We start from the raw sequence: 19900 nt of genomic DNA on the forward strand, positions 1-19900 counted from the left end.
TTATTAATGAATACTAATACCTTTCACGGCATCCCTCGTCGGCATGAACCGTAAAATGACACAATGCATGCACGTCATTGATCTCGCGTGCATGTTAGTAGCAAACGTTCGGTCGATATTTCGATCGATGACGAAACCATCTGCTGTATTAGTAATTCTAGCGAGGGAATCCCTTTCGCAAGCTTAGCACTTTTAAGCTTCTTCTCGCAAAGTTCACTCGTTTAAGCCCAGTCCCTACCATCAAATTGAGGGCACAGAAGGTTAAATTACCAACGATTTTGTCGCTATTTGCCTGAACCGCGCACAATCCCCGCTTAGTGCCATCGCTTCGTTAGGGACGCAATTACAGATTGCGGTCAAGATGAGCTACCAAGATTTGAGGAATTGGAACCGATGGTGGAGGATTGTGACGGAGGGAAAAGGATAACAAGAGCGGATGATGTCTGATGCTCGTGGTGCCTGTTTTACCAGCAGGAGATCCGCTTCAATCCGCTCAAGCACCACGCGCATGGAAAAGCTGTCGCTCATTTGCATGGGATCCCGCTGGCCCTTACGTTGCCTTGCCTCGATAAGATAAGACATTGACTTTCATTGATTTATGCCACCCGCGCGGACCATTGCGGCATTGTGCGGCACGGGCGACCACTACCCCGTAGGGTGTAGAGATGATCGAAGCGATAAATATGCTAATATCACTACTTTCCGACACTTACTTATCACTGGATGTGTCGATTTTTTATTTTATTTATGGTTGTGCTTGCTGTTTGAAATACGAAATACTGAAAGTGCGTTGGCTTGAGACTTGGTTTAAATTTGCGGTAAAAGGGAAAAATTATGAACTACACATAAAAGATTATAAAAGTTATAGTTACTATGCTTGCACTGGTACCGTGAATGGATGGTGTAATATATCATTGCCGAATTCCAATGACTTTGTTGGAGAAGAACGTTTATTTTCTATACAATATTTATCGTACCTCGGTGATTTACTTTCCTTTTACCAAAAAAGTACATATTAACAGAGTTCCCATGGTCCCATGGTAACTCGCACGACTTGACAACATGCCCGTCTTGAGTTCAAGTCTAGAATGGACCTTCCCCTCGTAGCAAGGACCGCGAAGGTTACACTAAAGAGAAGAACAAGATTAACTAGTAAACGATAGACGATATGTATTAAAAATTATCAACTAGCAGTTCCGTCAGTCCTATCTCTAAAAATACAACATTACAATAAAAGAGATTTCGACGAAATTAGATTGAGTAAAGATGCAAAATAGTTAATCACACGTGGGATTTGTATGATCGGCTGGTGCTTTCTGTGGAATCGGTAAAAAGGATTTCTTTTGAAGATGATGAAACATCTTAAAAATCAACCCTCCCATTCTGACATGAAGATAAATTGTCCCTTTCTCTGTCCGACGTCCCTAGTAGAGTGACAGATGGCAACAGGGAAGAAATCCTCTCGATCTAAAACGTAGACCAACCGGTTCCAATGCCGACGGAAAACCGACTTTTGATGAGGGACAACACTAAGCAAAAGGTCGTCCTGGTGTCATTTAACGTCTCCCTTCATTCTCTGTCTCCCTCAACCGCACCGAGTGGAAAGCAAAACTAGTGAATGCTTTCAGATGGATTTTTTTGTCCCCTGGGAAACAAAAGATCCTCAACCTAACAGCAAACTAATTTGCTTCGGAATCTTGCTCTTGTCGCTGTTTCAGTTCCGTCCCAGTATTGGGCCCTCCCACCCTTATCCCTCCCGTCCCGTTCAAGGGACAGCACAGATTATCATAATAATGATGGGTGGTTTTCTCGGAATGGATTTGCGGGCATTGGGCAAAGCGAAAATCAAATGCGACCATCCCATATACTTCCGACGAGCGCTCTAACGATGACACCCTTGACGGGGCGGATTTTTGCAGAGACATCGGTGCTGATGGACGGACCGTGGTCCGAAGAGTCTCGCTGGAAGTGAACTAACGAAGATGTTGTTGACAAACTCGTTCAGATTGTCCCCATCATATCGGCAGAGGAACGACAGTGGTGGTGACGGGGAGAGGGGGGTCCAATAGATTTTCGTAATGATTTTCGGCCCACCGAAGAAAGTGTTACGTATCAAAGGCAAAAGACGGTGTGTTATGAACTATTCATCCACAAGAGCTTAGTAAGAGCCTTAAGTCAAAACGGAAATGTTTCTATTTGCCTTGGGCACGATATTCAATCGAAGGGAAGGAAAACAGATAAAACAAAAAAGAAGGTTTTTTATGTTTACGGAACGACCAGAATCAGTTACGGTGATATAGTTGTGAACGACCTTTCATAGCATCGCTCAGGAAACGTATCCTGTTCTGTGAAAAGCTGTAAATTGGAATGTCTGATGGATGTTGTAGGCTTTCGTGGAAACCACAGAGAAATAGACATAACGTTTTCCAATCGATCAATGGTAAATGAAGCAAATGCCCTTATTGGTGTAATTCAATCTCATTTGTATCCTGGGAAATGTTTTATTCCGAGGAATTATTCGTCATAGATTATTATAGAACTGCAATTATGACTTGCTCGTAATTCGTTCGTTGATTTCACAAGCCGCACATGTTTACTACTGTGGCGATTTGAACGTTTACGTTGACCTCGTTTTGAACTGTCCAGTACCAGCGCAGTATAGTAATAATCGTAATCATGATCGTCATTATTGTTCGCTTCTAGCACACAGCCAACGGATCGACCATTTACTCAGCTTGCACATCGGACAAATCGAATATATTTCCATCTCTGTCGGCAGTAGCGCCATAAACGTCTGTAATGATATTTACGATTGCAGCAAACTTTTATGCACCTTCCGATGCAGCTGGAGATGTGTGTTCAGTATCATTGACCGGGTGCCAAAAGTCATTACTTGTATTCGCAATCAAATTGAACTCCCGTAAGCGTAAGTTACTATTCGAGCGTTGGACTCATTCGATCGATCGTACAATCCATGTTCGGAAAGTATTAACATTAGTTAAAGTAAACTGATCAAACATGATGAGTTAGAATATCTTTCAATGTCATTTGTCAAATTGTTTTGCTATAAATCAAAACTCTCTAGTTTTTTTTTATCCTGTTATACTTTGAATGACGATTACTTTAAAGATAATTGAAAATGTTCGAACTGATAGTGGTTGAAAATACTTTCTTTTCTTTTCTCTTGTAAATTTAACAGCCTAAACGGTTGTTTTTACGCAAAACTGATGATGTAATACATATATAGATGTATATGACCCGCAAACATACAATAATCTTGATTCAAGTTAATACCATTGATAAATTAATCAATCAAACGTTTTATCTGGCAATACTTATAACGATCATTTCCATCAGTTTAAAAATATTAAATTTAATTTTGTTTTATTACTTTTGTTTTGGAAATATTAACACAAAACACGTCACATGCCTTGATTTGGAAAGTATTCTACAACATTTTTCATTTTAAACTGACATTTTAAAATGCACTTCTACTTTGAGGCCCATTTCAAAGCATTCTGTCAAAACAATCAATAAATCAATCATGACCACACCCCACCGTCTACTGGAGCTTTAAACAAATGGCATGTGTAGATTGGACGCGGCTCGTTCAAGTCGCTTCGCGCCAGTGCCAATGCACGGGGTTTGCCCTTTGCCTCGCAGACCCGCAGATTGTCATAATCCATCATCGTAAAAATATTGTGTAATAAACATAACCTGCTGCCACTTAATGGCCTACCGTTTCTTGCTATCTTTGTTTTGTTTTTCGCTTTTGGCTTGGTCAGGCACGAAAACACTCCGGCACAGTGCAAACGTACTAACAAAACGGTCAATCGTTTCCAGCTACTGGTCCCGTGTCCTGTTCAATTTGACGTTCGCAATCATCGATGGATAGATGTTGGCGTCTCGGACTACCACGACCACTACCGGACCGGGCAGGGACACATCGGTCACGACATCTTTGCCAGACTGCAGTGTTGGTTTTGCCTTTTGCTTCTCCACTTCTACAAATTGTGCCCTGGCTAAATCTAGACCGCGTAGTTTTTATAACCTGTGGTCGCTACGTTCGCCCCATCATCGAAACGACTTGTTTAACGAAGGGGAAAAAGCTGTTCGATCAACTGATAAGCGATAGTGCCGTTTGTTTGACAAGAAAAAACTACTGTCGTCAGTTTTTGCTCACAGTTCACGTTGAGTCTTTTTTTTAGGTATTCTTATAGTGACCTAACGAGCTTCAGTTAGCCAGTAAAGGTGTGCGTTCCGTGTCTACCTTGTCTTTGATAGAGAGAATAGTTTATCATAATTTTCCAATATTTCTTATGACTGATTCTTTTCCTTGTTTGCTCTAATTACGTCACTATAAATGGGATGATAATGGGGAGGTGTATGTTTTGCTGAATATTTGACATTGGATTATGTAATATTTTGTGTATCAGGAGGACAACAACTATAACCAGCTCATTGGAAGGATATACTGAATACATTCATGCAATACATATATATACACTTATTTATTTATTAATTTAGTAATTTATGTATCCCCGACGGACATGTATATCTACAAATAATGTTTTTTTTATTTATCTATTTTATTATCCAAGCGATTCATATCCAGGCGTCTCCACCATAAAAAATTAAAAATCGTTAAAAATATTATATAAATATTGTCGAATAAATGACAATACGGCCGAAGCCGTAATAATGTCAATTTAAATAAAAATAATAAGGATATTTATTATTTATTATTTTTAATTTTTTATTTTTAACTAGGCATTATCTTTATATTGGCAGCTTCGGTGTTTTGTTATCATCCAAACACAACACTTTCAACATAATTAATCCTCCTGCCATTGAATTAAATTGCGTGATAAGACTAACTCTCAGCCGAAACTGTATTAACTTACACTAACTAAGGGTCACACCGCTGTGCCACTCATAAAGTATCTCATTCACTTAATCAATAACTTTGTGACATTGCAGCAAACCATCTGCTCCAGGCACACGGAGCCATTTTCCCATATTGTTTCCCCTTCGTGCAAGCACTGAGCAAAACTTTTTTCCCGTGGAACGGAAAAATTCTTTGAAAGTAAAACATTGCAGCAGCCTCACAGAGTCCACAGTTGAAGTGCAACGCGCTTGCAGCGGTAAAAAAGTAGAATGAAACTGTTTGCTTCTTGCGCTGTGCCGCAATCGTTGTTAGGGCAAAAGTTTCGTTTTGTGTTGTATCTTTTTTTATTTGTGCCTCACTCTTTCGGTGTCATGATCTTCCCCACACTGGATCCAATAAACTTTAGATTAATACCATTAGCGAAGGTCAGTTCCGAGGAAAAAGTTTGACGGAGATGATAGACAAGGGACGAACTAAGGAATAGGTCATACCCGCTGCACAAGAAGAAAATAAGATGAACTTCAACAACTACAAGTGCGCACCATGGTGATAGCTGGTTAGATTTGTTGTTGTTGAGTTCTTACGCTGATTGTAAAATACAGGGCTTACTAGTAGGAGATTTTTGTAATGATATCACCTGGTTAACACATGTGTAGCTAATAACACTATTGCGCTATAATACGATTATTTTAATCGACTATCAAAGAGCGAAAAATGGTTTTAGTATTGTTTGCCATGTTCGTGAATAGATGGACAAAATTGAAAACTGCCCCATTATGTGAAGTAATTAAACGTTTCATCAGCCGATCTAAATTACGATCTGTGATGTTGGGCCAATTTACACCTACGAATGGATACTTTATGACCAACGATGGATGAACCTTTCCGATAAACGGTTTTGATAAAAACTGTAACAAAAAGCTTTCATTCTAACGACCCGCTTCCTATAGATGGTTAATTAAATTTAAGCTTTCGCCCTTACGTCATTCACTGTAATAGCGTGTACGGCAAAATGAGCATTGGATTTATGTCACGCTTGATCGAATCAAATTTTATGATAAAGCCTTTTTAATCGTACTCAATTGTATTTTCAGCATGGAAATAGGTTTGTTGAATTTTAATACTTGACTATATCCACATCGAATGCATTTGATAGAATGGAGGACTTGTGTGTTATCTTTTCGGAACAGATTTATTTATTTTAAAAACCTTGTTTCATACAATAAGTATAGAAAGATACAATCAGTATAAAAGAACGCTTCTAAAAATACTCTAAATCTATTATCTATAATATAACACAAAACAAGATGTATCGAGAAAAACCATTCCCTAAAACATACGTAAATTTGTTAGTCTGTGAGCCACATAGTGCATTAACATTCACGCTGTGTACGAGTAGTGATTTGCCTTGAAAAATACAAATCACCTTATTACAGCACAAAAGTGCACACAAAGGCACTGTCCAGACGATCCGGCCAAATCACTACAACAAACCATCGAGACCGAGTTCGTTACGATGGGTCCCGAGGCAGCGTCCCCAGTTTGACCTTGTTTTAACCATCCTAGCCTTACCATACCACCACCATTCCCCCACCCCCCTTTCCGGAGAAGGCAACAAAGGCGAAAGCGCACAACCGTCCTCATTCTCATTATCAATGTCTTTATCGTCCAACGCTGGGGAAAGTGCTTCATTTGCGCGGCACTGCTCGACCCCATCTGGGTGCACCATGCTCGAGGGGCGTTGGTTAACCATCCCACAACATTTCCCCCGGACGGCAACCGAAATGGTACCCAACCACACCCCTTTCGGCTGTGTGGCAGATAATGACCGAACCGATTTAACCTCCAGCATCTTGCTACTGTCGAAGTTGCTTTCACTTGTCCTCGTTGTGATGCGCTTTTTGCTACCGTTTGCTCCTATCAGCTGATCCTTTCGCGCAATGTATTTGCCTCGATGAATCGAATGGGATGGTACGAACGAAAATGGCTAGATTTAGATGTGCGTTTCGTTTTCTTCTTGAACACTATCGTCGAAATGAAAGTGGCATCGGCAATATTCAAACCAAACCAAGCGTTATGAAGCATTATACCTTTCGATTCAGCGCGCTTCTGGATTGTGTTGCTTTTTTTTCTTTTAACAGAGAACAGACCCCAAACCAAACCAACAGACACACACTGCAGTCTCAGCTCATGAAGGCTCAAAGTCACTTCCACCTCACTTTTCCTACCGACAAGACACTTACGAGCGTTAGCAAGATCATGAAAATGTGGAAATGTGAAAAGTTGTTCAATATTGCAAAGCGCGCCAACAATCCGGCAACACATCGCCGATTGCAGATCCGTCTGCTAATTGTTACACGAAACTTAAGCTTCCTCGCCGCGATTCCGACCCTTGCTTTCCACCCCCTCGGTCCGGGCATCCGGGCGACCGTCCGATGTGAAATAAAGACGTCCGGCATTAAGACGATGCCACACAGTGCTTTGATATTCTACCCCGACCAACATCGCCTTCGCCTGTGTACGCGGGCACGTGAAAAGGGTTTGTGGTTTTACTCTTCCTGAGACAGAGGGGCAAGCGCTTTGTGGAAGAGGGTCACAGCGGCAGTTGCAGGGGAAGATGAAATATCCTTTTAAAGTCCGCCACCGTTATCTCTCGCACGGATGCGATTAGTATCCCATTTCCGTTTCAACGAGTGTGGCACAATCTCGTTTTTGGACCCTTTTTCGCTCGGTGCAAAAATACCTGCCATTTTGAAGGAGCCAAAATCTACACCATCGAGGGAAAGAACGAGACGAGAAGGGAAAAGTGTAGGAAACTCCAAGTATAGAGTCCTGCACGTTTCTGGAATCTGTAAAAGGTGCGCAAAGCTTCTGTATATATGTGTGTGTATGTGTCTGGGTTTTTTTTCTCCATCCTGTTGTTTTTGGGTGTACCTTGTTAGAAGAGGTCGAAGGAAATCACCTTGTTGTTTTGTTTTATTTCACTGCTTGAAGGTTGAGGAAAATCCTTTTCGTTGTGGTGTTGTAGGAATAAACGGCTGCACAGTCGTGTACAGTTTGTACGTTGTGTGTTTCTTTTTTTACATTTACTACCTTAGCTCGTTCATCTCGTACGCACGCACATCGCCAACAAACAGCGGAAGCACACAGATACACACACAAACAAACGCACTCATACACACGCACTCGCCAGTTGTCTTGGAGTCGGGTCTGGCGGGCCCTTTTTTGGTCGATAATTGTTGAATATTTGATTAGATTATTTTATTCACCTTCACACTATCCTTCGCACAATGGCGCCCCTTCCCGGACTATACAGCGGGTAACAGGGTGTGGCAGGTCGTTCACACACTCCAGTTACCTTCACCGCACCAGACCGTTACACTAATTACACTGCTGGAGAAAAATCACAAGTGAAACAATTTCTTCTCTCCCCAAACTCTTCTACCGCACAGAGATCAACGGTTGATGAGCAGTGAATAATCTTCACCCGGAACAGCGAACACGATACACGATTTTTATGCACGCCGTGCAACAACACACCGCTGTGCTAAACTCACATAAGCTCTCACATGGCGTCGCACAGTGTTGCCGATTCCCCGTGCGCACTTAAATGGAAATTCCAAACCAACCATCCAATCAACCCCCTTTTATCGTTTCGTCGCCCAGTTGATCTCGCTGGATTGTTTCACAAACACCTCACCGACCTTTCTACTGGAATTTTCTATTTCGTAATACACACAAACACACACACGCGCGCGCGATACTTGTTTTGGATTATCCGCTGTATTTCACTTTACTCTCATAATTAAAGGATGCAGCCATTTTTGCGTGAACGCGATCGATCCTCGTTTCATCTCAATGTGCGTATGTGTGTGGCAGCGCAATCAGCGTATCAGCTGGTAGCAACACACTTCACTCCCGCACATACACACACACATTACACACAAACACTTTATCACATACCCACGCAGGCTGTTTTCATTCCCATTCACTTCACACCTTTTCTCCGCTTGTACTGCGTTCTTTTGCTTTGCGAAACACAGGCTTCCAGAATTACAACGTTTACACCTCAATCACTTGGCCGCGGTCCGAGAGTTGTCCGCCGACGTTATGTATGCACCTATGCATACGCCGTGTTGTGTTTGTGTGTGCGTGCGTGTGTAGATTTTCTTTTTGTCAGTAACTCGTCCTTTTTCACGTCCGCTCGACCGCTCGACGACGAACCGCAGCTGAACGTCACTGAAATCGAACTGAAGACGGTATGCGCCCGAAACGGTTTGGTTCGCGTGCCACGCCGTACGGCGCGGCGCCAGTTCGTTTGCAGAGCGAAATTCGGACCGATTGGGCCGTTTGCTCCCGAGCGGCGGTTGTTTCTCCCGCGCTTACACTCTGGCAAACGATGGCGAGTGTGTGTGTGTGCACACGAGAGTAAATAGTGTGAACCGCAGCAAAGGCATGCCAATGTTCAGTGCCGTATGAGATGCTGAGAGCATGGGAGGGAATAATCGATCTGCTCACTGTTTCTGCTCACCGTTTCTGCTCACCAGTACTCTTGCTTGCGTTCCGACGAACTGCTCGAAAGTGTTTCATCACACACCATAAGGAACTGCTCGAAACGCAAGGATATACCGGTATTTGCTTTGGGTCGGACATGGACGGATTTCACAACTACACCCAAATCCAAACAGATGGACGGACAGTTGGTATGTGAATATGAGAGTTCTATTCTCACCGCCTCAAATCCCCCTTCTTCTACTACCTCCTATGTTCTTGTCGCTCTGCTGAGAAACGGACGAAGCGTGAGACGCTGTCCCCTTCGCACCCGCGACGTCTCCCGTCTCGGTTGATTCTAAAGGACTGCTGCCGAATTTTACACGCGTTTGTTTCTCCGCCCGCTGAAGTGGGTTGGCCACTTGAGGTTAAGTGCCGTTGTCAGATTGCTTTCAAAACAATTGTTTGGAAAGTGCTGGGAGGAAAATTGTCCATGCGTACCCTCGCGCTCTCCCGCCCACATTACCCGTCTGCGCTCTTTCGCAGATACGTAGCGCAATTTTTCTCTCCTTACCTCGGCACAAGAAAGGGCACCAGCACTTGTTTAAAGCACAATGGCAGGCATTCTTTCCGGCAGAATAACTCAAACAGACGAAATTGTTTTTTAGGTATGGTAGAATACACGAGCCAACACACAAAACACACACAGACACTTACACAGCCAAACGTTTTAAATTCAGAAGCTCAAGAAAACATTTTTGCCCCAAAGCACACTTAGCGAACGGTTTGTTACCTTCGTTGTTTTGGAAGCTGAACCCTTAGATAAGTAGGCTATATTTAGATGCTTGTCTCGGGCAGACAAACAAACACAGAAACACACGCGTACTTTGCAGCGTACACACGTGTGCGAAATGCATCTGGTATCGGTGTTGGTCGAGGATGGGAAGATTTTCGGCATTGTTTTCGCGGAAAAAGTTAACCTCCGCCAAAACGCGCCTACTCGTGGATCAGCTTAAAACGTCCTGTGGAGTATTTTTGGACCCAACGATTCGCTCGCCCAACATCCAAGAAGCGAGAGCGTTGAAGGTAGGGCGACAGAAACCAGAAAGCAACCGCTTTTTTATTTCCTCATGCATCCTCTTGCACCTCTTTCTCCAACGACAGATCCTACGGCAAATCGTCACCCGGTCTCAGCGCCACATCGTCCAGTACATACCAGAACGGGATGCCATTCTCGAGTGCTCGCTCATTTTGGTGCAGAACTATGTGGCCCATCTGCGGTTACGACCGAGCCCGTTGAAACGGTTCCGCCAGGAGCCATTTGCTGACGCGAAGGTGCTCTTCCAGGCGGCCATCGATCTGCTCGTGCCGGAGATGCTGGACGAGGTGATCGACACGACGCTGAAGTTTCTGCAGACGGAAAACCTCTGGCAGGTGGAGTTTATCTGCGTAGAGATATTGATGTTCGTGCTCGAGTGTCGTTCGCCATCGGCCCCGCTGCTGTCGAAGCTGATCGATCGGATCGAACGCTTCCTGGCGCTCTCGGACATCGGCCAGGTACGGCACATGCTGTCCGTGCTGCAGATCGTGATCGTGTCGCAACGCTGGGATCTGATGGAATACTCCGAGCTGGCCAAGCTGGTGCGCTTCTACCACAGCAGCGTCATGATCGGTACCAGCCGCAACCAGATCTACGAGCTACGGCGTGGTTTCGAGAAGTGTTTGAAGAACCTCATACCCCGCCTCTCCATTGGCGATTTGTACTCATTCTTCGTCATGATGCTGCCGCTCGTCTTCGACACCGACATGTCAGACGAGGCTCGGATCGAGTTCGGTTCCACGGTGGAGCATGCTGCCTCCACGATGACTGTGTACGACCCGCGCAATCGAATGCATACGGCCCAGGTGAGCACGTTCATCGTGGAGTACCTGCTACGGTGCATCGCTTCCGAAGACCCGACACGCTCCATTCTGGCCTGCAAGGTGCTGACGAAGCTGCTCGAACGGGGACAGCACAACCCGAACCAGTTCCAGTCGCCCACCATTTTTCACATGGATACGTACTACGAAATTGTGCTGGCGACCGATTTCGCCCCGCTGCAGGAGCTGCTCGTCGAGCAACGCGTCCATCTGGAGCAAGCCCTGCTACAGGCGATAGAGCGCCACAGCCAACGGAAGATGAACGTGGAGGTGTTCTACCAGTTGCTCTGCACGCTGCTCGTCGAGGCACCGAGTGGATTCACTGCGTCCGCTATCAGCTGTTTGCTGCTGAAGGTTCAGAAAATGTTTCTCAACTATCCTACCGATCCCGATTCGTCGATGCTCGCTGATCAGCAGCAGCAACAGCACAACAATCGAATTCACGCCACGATAATGGCGGTGATGACACTGATCAATTGGATCCATCGGTCGGGATCGATGAACGCGTACATTACGCAGGTCCTACACAATCGTTTCGACCACGCTCCAAGTCTTAATCCGCCGCTACGGGAGCGCTATCGATACGCGCCGCACCACGTGTCCTGGTACGAGCGTAGGCTCTTCTTTGACTCGCTCGAGATTCGGTACTGTCTGTGGAAGTGTTTCCGCATCTCGGAGGAGAAAATACCGAAGCCGGCTCGGATGCGCACTCGGTCGTACAATGATCCACGACGACGGCTGGACGGTGGAACACTGAATGTGTTTGCTGGCATGTGAAGAATGTAATGTTTGTGACAAAATCATGTACAAAAAATAGCAAATTCACTGTTACAAATTCCTATACAAATATGTTTACATACCTTACCTTAATACACATTTATCTATGAAACAGAGTAAAATAGCGAATGATAAACCAAAAGCTCATAATACCTCTAGTACACGATGCAGGCCACAATGTGGTACACACTGCACAGTCCCATTGTTGGTAGTGCACAACATGTGCCGTAAAGTAACCGCACAGGAATCGGCAAAAAGCGGTAGCGATCCGAATAAACAACAACCACCAACAGAGCACCATCGTTAAGCCGGTTGTGTTATGTTGGGGCAAGCGCAACCCTTGTCACACCGGACAAATGAAGCGAAGCTTGTGAAAAGATTAAAAATCCCATCAATTCCAGCCAGCTCTGGGCACGAAAATTGTAAAGCCCCGCGGAACTTCAGCCGATTGGGACGCACGAAACAGCACAAAACAATACGCCCGAAACGACGACATGGAAAATGGGCCCACCCGATGATTCCAGTGATCCAGATCAAACCCGAAGCGTTTGTCCATCCCGAACGGTGCAGTGCCGATAATTGAATCGAACGAACTCGACCAAATCCCAACTGCACGTTACACGATGCGCTGCTTTAAAGGTGTAGTCTCAGTTTTAATAATTTAAAGTAATATCTCGGTAGTGGCGGCCGCCGGTTCTGCCCGTTTCTGCTCGCTACGAGCAATCGACACATCGGATGGAGTGTGTTAATAATTCACAGTAATGCGATCTGATATGATGTTACGGCCGAACCGGGCTCCCGCTCGAACCGTTGATCGATGATTGATTGTCGAAGGAAGGAGGCATTTTCACCCCACCAAAGGAAAACTATCCGGCGATACTGGCTGCACTGCGATCTGATTGCTCGCTGTTGGAACGTAACGAATTACAAAAGTTTTCCCCGGCTGGGAATGCAACCGTCTACGAACCGTCACGCCGTGCCATACAGCAAAACAGTGATGCTTCATCCGTGCAAAAGAAGCGACCCGGACAGGGAGAGGAAAGAGCGGAGCGAACAGAGTGAGCATAAGATGCTACGAAGAATAAATGTGAAAGCTGGTGGCTAGTAACCGTCTGCAATAGGGAATCGTCTTCTCGGCACTCAAAACGTTGCCAACGGTAAAGACGCACATGGGTTGGCAATGGAAACCTCCGAATGCGACCGGTCGGTGCGCACTGCAATGAGCATAAATCAATCAGTGTATGAATATTTTAGTACAAATTCATCGGCCCGGGCGGTTTGCGGTTGTCGTGTCGTGCAAGGCCCAGGTGCTCGGTACTGTTGTACTGTTTGTTCTGCCTTTCGTTAGGATGCCCCGGCACTCATTGCCAATGGCCTCGTTCCGCGTTGAAAGCGAACCAGTTGCCGGCGTTCAATGCTGGCGTTCGTTTCTAGCGGTCCTGTGTTAGTAAAACGATATTGTTATTGAAGCGTTATTAAGAACAAATTGGCAGTTACTAACTCACTGTACTGCATTGCTGATGAGATTGGCTGTAGTTGAAGGAAAACATATTAAAGGTTTTACTGCACGCTCTGCAGCATTGCTAGTGAAGGGCTTCGATTTCTTTTTCTAGTGAAATGTTAGACTATGATTATGTGATGGAAAAGTAAAACCTAACAAAAAACGTAAAATCTTTTTTTTTTGTGAAACGCCACGGCAAGGCTTAAAAGAGCAGGACGTTACAACCATTATGAAATTGTAGTGAACAGATTTGCTTTACAGCTCGTTAAAACTATCCCCTTGGTGCTGCCGGAGCCTTCGGCGGTGAAATAGCATCCCGTCCAATAGACTAGTGGGAGTCGTGGAATCGACGTTTCGGTATTGATTTTCCAATCAGCCAGCCGGTGCGGAGCACTCATGCAAGTATAGTTTGCACTCACCATACGCAACTCGATCACATTTCCCATGCCTTCGCTAACAGCGTACCTACGTGGGAGGAGCGACAACGATTGATAGCAATCGACCATCAACTGACTTTTCAAAGCGGTGATCAATTGAAAGTCAACTATCATGCGTGAATGTGCGCGTGTGCTGCTATCGAGCTACAGCGCTTTTCGAGTGTGTGTTACATAATGCCCGTCCCGGCAATGTTAACTTTGAGTAGCATTTTAAATATGGGTTACGATTTTTACAGCGCTTCTTGCTCACTATTTCTGGAAATTATGATGCAGAAATATAATAAAAGCATTCACATTGGCCATTTGATTATTAATAGGAAAAAACAACTAGATTATTTTATTATGAGAGTCATCTAGCTTATTCTTCTTTTTCTTCTACATTACAAAATACAATTAGCAATATATATCTATCCATACATAGAAAAAATGTGTTCATACCCAGTGATATTTTAAGTTAACTTTTCTGAGCAGATTTTAATCTATGACCACATGAAGCAGTTGTCATTCATTCAGTAGTCATCCAGTAGTCAAACAATACCTTTTTGATGGTCGTTTCCAGCGTCATCTGTCATAGTGTCATCAAATTATTTCTTTCGTATCTGCATTATGTTACCTATTATTGTTAGGGATTCGGTATTTTCGACGTATTTTGTACAATCATTAATCATAGTGTCAACACATGATTCACGCTAACGCAGCCAAAAAACTGCACTGCGATGTATGTACCTGCATTCCTGGTAGTCATCTGCTAGACGGGTGGTGTGTACGACCGTAAGGGTGGCGAAAACAAGTATTAATAAAATCACGACGATGCTAATTAAATCGTTAGCTCCGTCAAACACAAAACAGATGATCGTCTGATTCGCCGTCACGAAGCCATCGTAGGTCGGCGTTGGTTCACTGACGCATTTCCCACTCGGTCCAATCTCTACCCGGCTACCGTTCGTTGCATCAGTTGTGTTTCCCCACTTCGAGCAATCTCACACCTAATCGGTAGCATTGTGCTAGCAATGACAGGATTAAGGGACTTTCGAAATTTTAGGTTATAAATAAGAACTCGTAAATGAGCGAATGAGGCTGACGCGTTGATAAAAAAGGGATGCCACTTATAAGGGTACGGGGTACGCGTATGTGAAGTGACCTAAGAAGTATGTGAAGTGGTGGCTGTGCTGTTTGCTGTGAAGATAACAATACATATTTTAGGAAACATAATTTTCATACTAACGCGCTATCGAATCTTAGGAAAACAAAATTGTAATTCATGGAAATCTAAGAAATTACATTGTAAATGAACTCAAATGTAAGTTGTACATAAATTTGTCGTTTGAGTGGACAAAATACACGTTACTTTATACTGATTTTTATATTACATTATTTTTTTTTATTTGGCGAAACAAAATGAACTTGCCTTTTGAACTGGCCAATAACAGACACGATTGATTTAATGTATCGATCAATGAAATAATAATACATATCATTACTTTAATTGTTGTGATTGTCTGCCCCAGTCAGTTAATAAAAAGAAATTGAAAGGATACACCTTAATTGAAACATTAAACCAACAAAAACAAAAACCGCGTCAAAGGCACCACCTCTAAACGATTCATTTAAGTTTCAATTTCAACCGCAAGCAACAGTTCGCTTGGTTTGCACACTGCCCCTCTGGGACACGCACCAGTTAACCCCCTGTTTTTTACACTCCCAAACGCATTTGAAGGGAAACCCGTATACACACACGCACACGACCCAGCCACATGGCAAAGGCATGCCCTCCCGTTGTGATCGTAATTAAGCTTGGTGTAAATATTTACCGGTTGAAGATTTTAGTGGCTTTTCCCGAGGGATTGCGTTTTGGATTTACGTTTCTTTCTTTACGTGACTTGGTACACACACCTGCCCACCCGGTCCCAACGTCCGCCAGTGTGCCGTACAGCTGCTGATTGCCGAGTCTTTGTACGGCCCCGTTCTCCCTTGTTGGTTTAGAACTCACGCTGTGCAGCTGGGCAGATTGCAGGTACCGCCGTTACGATGATCCGTTACGAGCCGTCAATACCGGCACCTCGTGCGAACAAGCGGTACACAACTAAACACAGCACGTGGTGGGAAAAGGGGGAATTGGGGAGAGGGTGAACCTTCACCAATCTTCATCACTACAGTGGAGAGTGTTTTTTTTTACATGATTGCATACGAAAGATGTGCCAGTGTGTGTCTGTGTGTCTATCCAAGAAAGTTATACAGGGAAGGTATTGCCATAACAACGATTTGCCCATCGACGACGTGGTTTGGCCATCAAGGGAGACGAAGAAATGTGTACCGAAGATTGTTTCGGACAGCCAACAACGGCAAGAGGCGAATGACGCCGTTTGGTTCGCTCGGTCCGCTGGCGCCCTTTTTCCACCAATTTACACTTCGGTTGGTCAACCTGAACGCTGCGTTCGGAAAACGTTTGCTCTCATTTTCTTTCCGTTTGGTTTAATTTCTTCTGTACACAAGCGCGTCCATCGACCGACTGTCCGCCGGTCCACACTGCTTTCCGCTTTCCACGTGGTGAGCTAATTTGTGTGCGGTTTCAATGGGTGTCGTCGTCGTTTCATTTTGTCCAATTGGAGACAGCACCAGGTCTAGCAAACGGTCCTGAAACGCTGATTACGCCGCGTGCCGTGGACGCTGAGACCTCACCGTATCGTTTTTTTAATGCTGTCATAACATCAAATTGTAAATTAATTCAACACACCCAATCCTCCAACCACACCACTTCCGTGCGTCCAACTGTTTCCTTTTTCCTCTGCACCTTTCTCGTGCTGTTGATGAACGGTTCTCCTGCCAAAAGCTGTTTTTCGTGCTACTTTCTGCCCAGCGACTGGAGGAAAAATTGGACATGACAAACTTTTCCACCGTCGATCGTTTCCGCATCATTCACTTCTGGTTACGAGGAGTGGTTGGTTTCACTGCTCCGCTCCTTTCCGCTCGTCCGCATTTTTGTATCGCATGTTGGTTTCGTCAGATGAAGTTGGAAAGGTTTTTTATGAATGTTTTCCTACCATCGCTGTCATGCCCCCATCGGTTGGAGGAGACGCCTGGTGGCGTGTTTATGTTGTAGTTGGATTTTTTGTTTCTTCTTCTTGCGCTTTTCCCATCATTTACTCTACAGAGCGAGGCGAGTCAATCGATGATGGCCATCAAACAGCCTGCTGTACTTGTTTCTGTTGTTACTGGTTTTGGGATAGCAAAAAAAAATACACAGATACTCACACACGCTTTCGCTCTGTGCAACAGGGAAAAATCGTGCGGGAACCACTCGCACATGGGCCTTTGCATGCGCATCGCAGCGTACGTGTCAATAAATCAATCGAAGCGAAACGAAAATTACCGACCGCGGATGTGCGCTCGCTTGGGAACCGTGCTGCACCTGGGCTACTGTTTAGGGTTTGGTTGCCTTCGGTTCCAATGGCAAACCAATGTCGATCGGTTTCGGTGGTAAAGTTTATCGATTCGGTGCTAATGAGAACGCCGCCGTTTGACTTTCTAGCTGCTAGTTTGTGTAATGCGTTTGCGCGTTTTTGTACTAACATCGTTACGATGCATCGGAAATTGTTTTTAATCATTACAAGCAGGTTTGCCAGTAATTTATGGTACGGTTGGTGGTGAGCTGAAAGAGTAGACGTTTATTCAAGCACCCAGTAGTTTGTTGCAATTTCATCGACATTATTTTGAACGGTAAAATACCATTTAAACTTAAAAAAAAAACTTATGAACTAATACATGATTTGGAGCCTTCAATGTTTTGAAAACCATGGAGACAATAATGCCTCTATAATCGTTTTGATAAAAACAAAATCTTGGTGCAAATAACGAGTATTACTTTAGAAAAACAGAAAAAAATCATTAAAATTAGTAGTAGTATTTGGCTAGAAAGAAGCAAAACCAAAATGCACACGCCTATATAAAACTATAAAAAAATTAAATGTTGCAGTGAAAAAAACAAACGTAAAAAAATAATCCAGACGAACCACAACATTTTCCTTTCAACCCCTCACTCAACTTAATTATACCTGTAAAACATTTGAAAAACAGTGGTAAACTTCATACACTGCTGGAGTATAAACTTCCATGTGTACAGGTTAATTTACCATACGTTCGTTCCAGTAACCCCCACATTCGAAAAAGGTCACAGTTGGATATCGCATCAAAATAAGTATGGAAAAAAAACTTCTTCATATACCAAAATAGAATTAAAATAGCTACCACCTCCGTTTGCCATAAGACCACGCTTTCGAGCCCTTTGCTACCGTTTGGTTTCACTTCGCTTGCGTTCGTTTACACTCGAACGGTTCAATAACAATTTTTTTTTCACTTCTACCACTCCCACATGGACGGTCCATAAAAACACGTGGTTCAGCTATCATGTCATATCGTGCTAGAGAGAGAGAGAGAGAGAGAGGGAAATTGGGGTATACTTTCCCCGTATGACACGATCTTACCCTGACCGTAGCCAAATCTACTTTACGAAACAAATCTGGCAAACCAGCCCTTCCCAAAGGACGGAAAACACGCAGGCAGGCGGGTGTAAAACAACGTAACAAAATGACCCATCTCCAAGAGCCGTCGTTATGTGGTGTGTGCCAGACGCGGTGTTCTGGTGCCGCGTATTGCTGTTCTTGATTTGATTTGACAGTAACCCGGTACCTCGCCGCACCCGGTCTTGCGGAGCTTCCGGTGCAGAGCGAAACCTTGATAAAATGACAAGTGTTTTGGTTTATGTATTTGTTTGTATGTTTCTTTTCGTTCTGTTTCTGCTGCACTTTGTTTTATTGGTTGCGATGGGAAGAAACTTTAACGAGCGAGCAAAAGAATCATTCGTTGCTAGAAAAATAAGTCCTTCGTGAATGCAACGAAACGTGAAATTGAAACCAGATTGAGTTTTTTTTCTTCTTCTTATGCTTCCATTACCTTTGCCTGCTCTATACTTTTCAAGCTTTTTTCATTTATTATAAACTTAATGGAACATAACTTGTGATAGATCCTGTTCATTTTAAATTTCATTAACTGTAAAACTCTATATAACCCTAATATACGTGAATTTTAATAATGCAAACATAAAACAAATATTACATTACCAATGTCAAGGAGCAATTATAGTACGGATTGCGAAACCAGTTTTACTTTTTGCTTGAAATTTGCAAATAAATAGAGAGAGCAGCATGCAACATGAGAGAGCAAAAGCTGCGTGAATGTCGCCGCTAGCGAATGACGCTAGAGAATCAAAGAGGGAACCATTTGCAGCAACATATTCTGCCGTGAGTAACAAGAGTGCTTTTCCCAAAAACAGCTGTTCAGCTTAAAACCGGTCTCTTTCCATTTTCGTATTATCTCCGCGGGTAGTTTTTTTTTCCCTCGCGTACGTAAAATTGGGAAGCTATCACGACGACACTTTCCATAACGGCTTGAGAGCACATTGAGAGCGAGTTGTGCTATTTATGAGCGCACATTAACAAGTGGATGGAGAGAGGGAGAGAGAGAGAACGCGAGCTAATGAGAGAGAGAGAGAGAGAGAGAGAGAGCAGCAGAGAGCACAAATCGTCTTCCTTAACCAATACATGCATACAGCGTTGATGATGGATAGAAAGTTTGAATTTCATGGCCAAGGGCTTTGCAAGCGATGGCACCCGTGTGGCTATTATTGATTGGGCTAGCGACGGTATCGTACCGTAGTAGATCGAATGAAAACTCACTTTTGCTATTGTCCTTCGTGCAGCTTTCGAGAAAATTCGATTTTGGGTGTAGTGTCTACCAATGCCCAACACAAACACAGAGGCATTGCGGGAGAAACAAGAAAATGGTAACCTTACAAATACTGAAGCAACAAGTGGTTTTTCACACTGTTTC

At 43.9% G+C, this 19900-nt stretch overlaps 3 protein-coding genes across 14 annotated transcripts in view; 2 read left to right on the forward strand and 1 right to left on the reverse strand.

Moving 5' to 3' along the window:
* The window catches only part of LOC121587837, a 127783-nt gene extending 118484 nt beyond the window's left edge, over positions 1-9299 (reverse strand). For 7 of the 10 annotated variants that reach the window (XR_006004118.1, XR_006004111.1, XR_006004113.1 and 4 more), the window contains exon 1: positions 7823-9299. The gene's annotated coding sequence lies outside the window, so the exon portion shown is untranslated. The remainder of the gene's footprint in view (positions 1-7822) is intronic. The other 3 variants (XR_006004115.1, XR_006004116.1, XR_006004114.1) reach the window with 1 other exon arrangement.
* LOC121587838 (pseudouridine-metabolizing bifunctional protein C1861.05) overlaps positions 1-19900 on the forward strand; it is a 187875-nt gene that overhangs the window by 134125 nt on the left and 33850 nt on the right. The gene's annotated exons all lie outside the window — the stretch shown is intronic.
* LOC121587840 lies at positions 10212-12192 on the forward strand. Its single transcript, XM_041905051.1, has 2 exons — positions 10212-10465; positions 10544-12192. The coding sequence occupies exons 1-2, from the start codon at positions 10319-10321 to the stop codon at positions 12074-12076; spliced, it is 1680 nt and encodes a 559-aa protein (XP_041760985.1). The 5' UTR covers positions 10212-10318; the 3' UTR covers positions 12077-12192.

Source organism: Anopheles merus, chromosome 2R (genome assembly GCF_017562075.2).
Source record: "Anopheles merus strain MAF chromosome 2R, AmerM5.1, whole genome shotgun sequence".
Classification (NCBI taxonomy): Eukaryota; Metazoa; Arthropoda; class Insecta; order Diptera; family Culicidae; genus Anopheles; species Anopheles merus.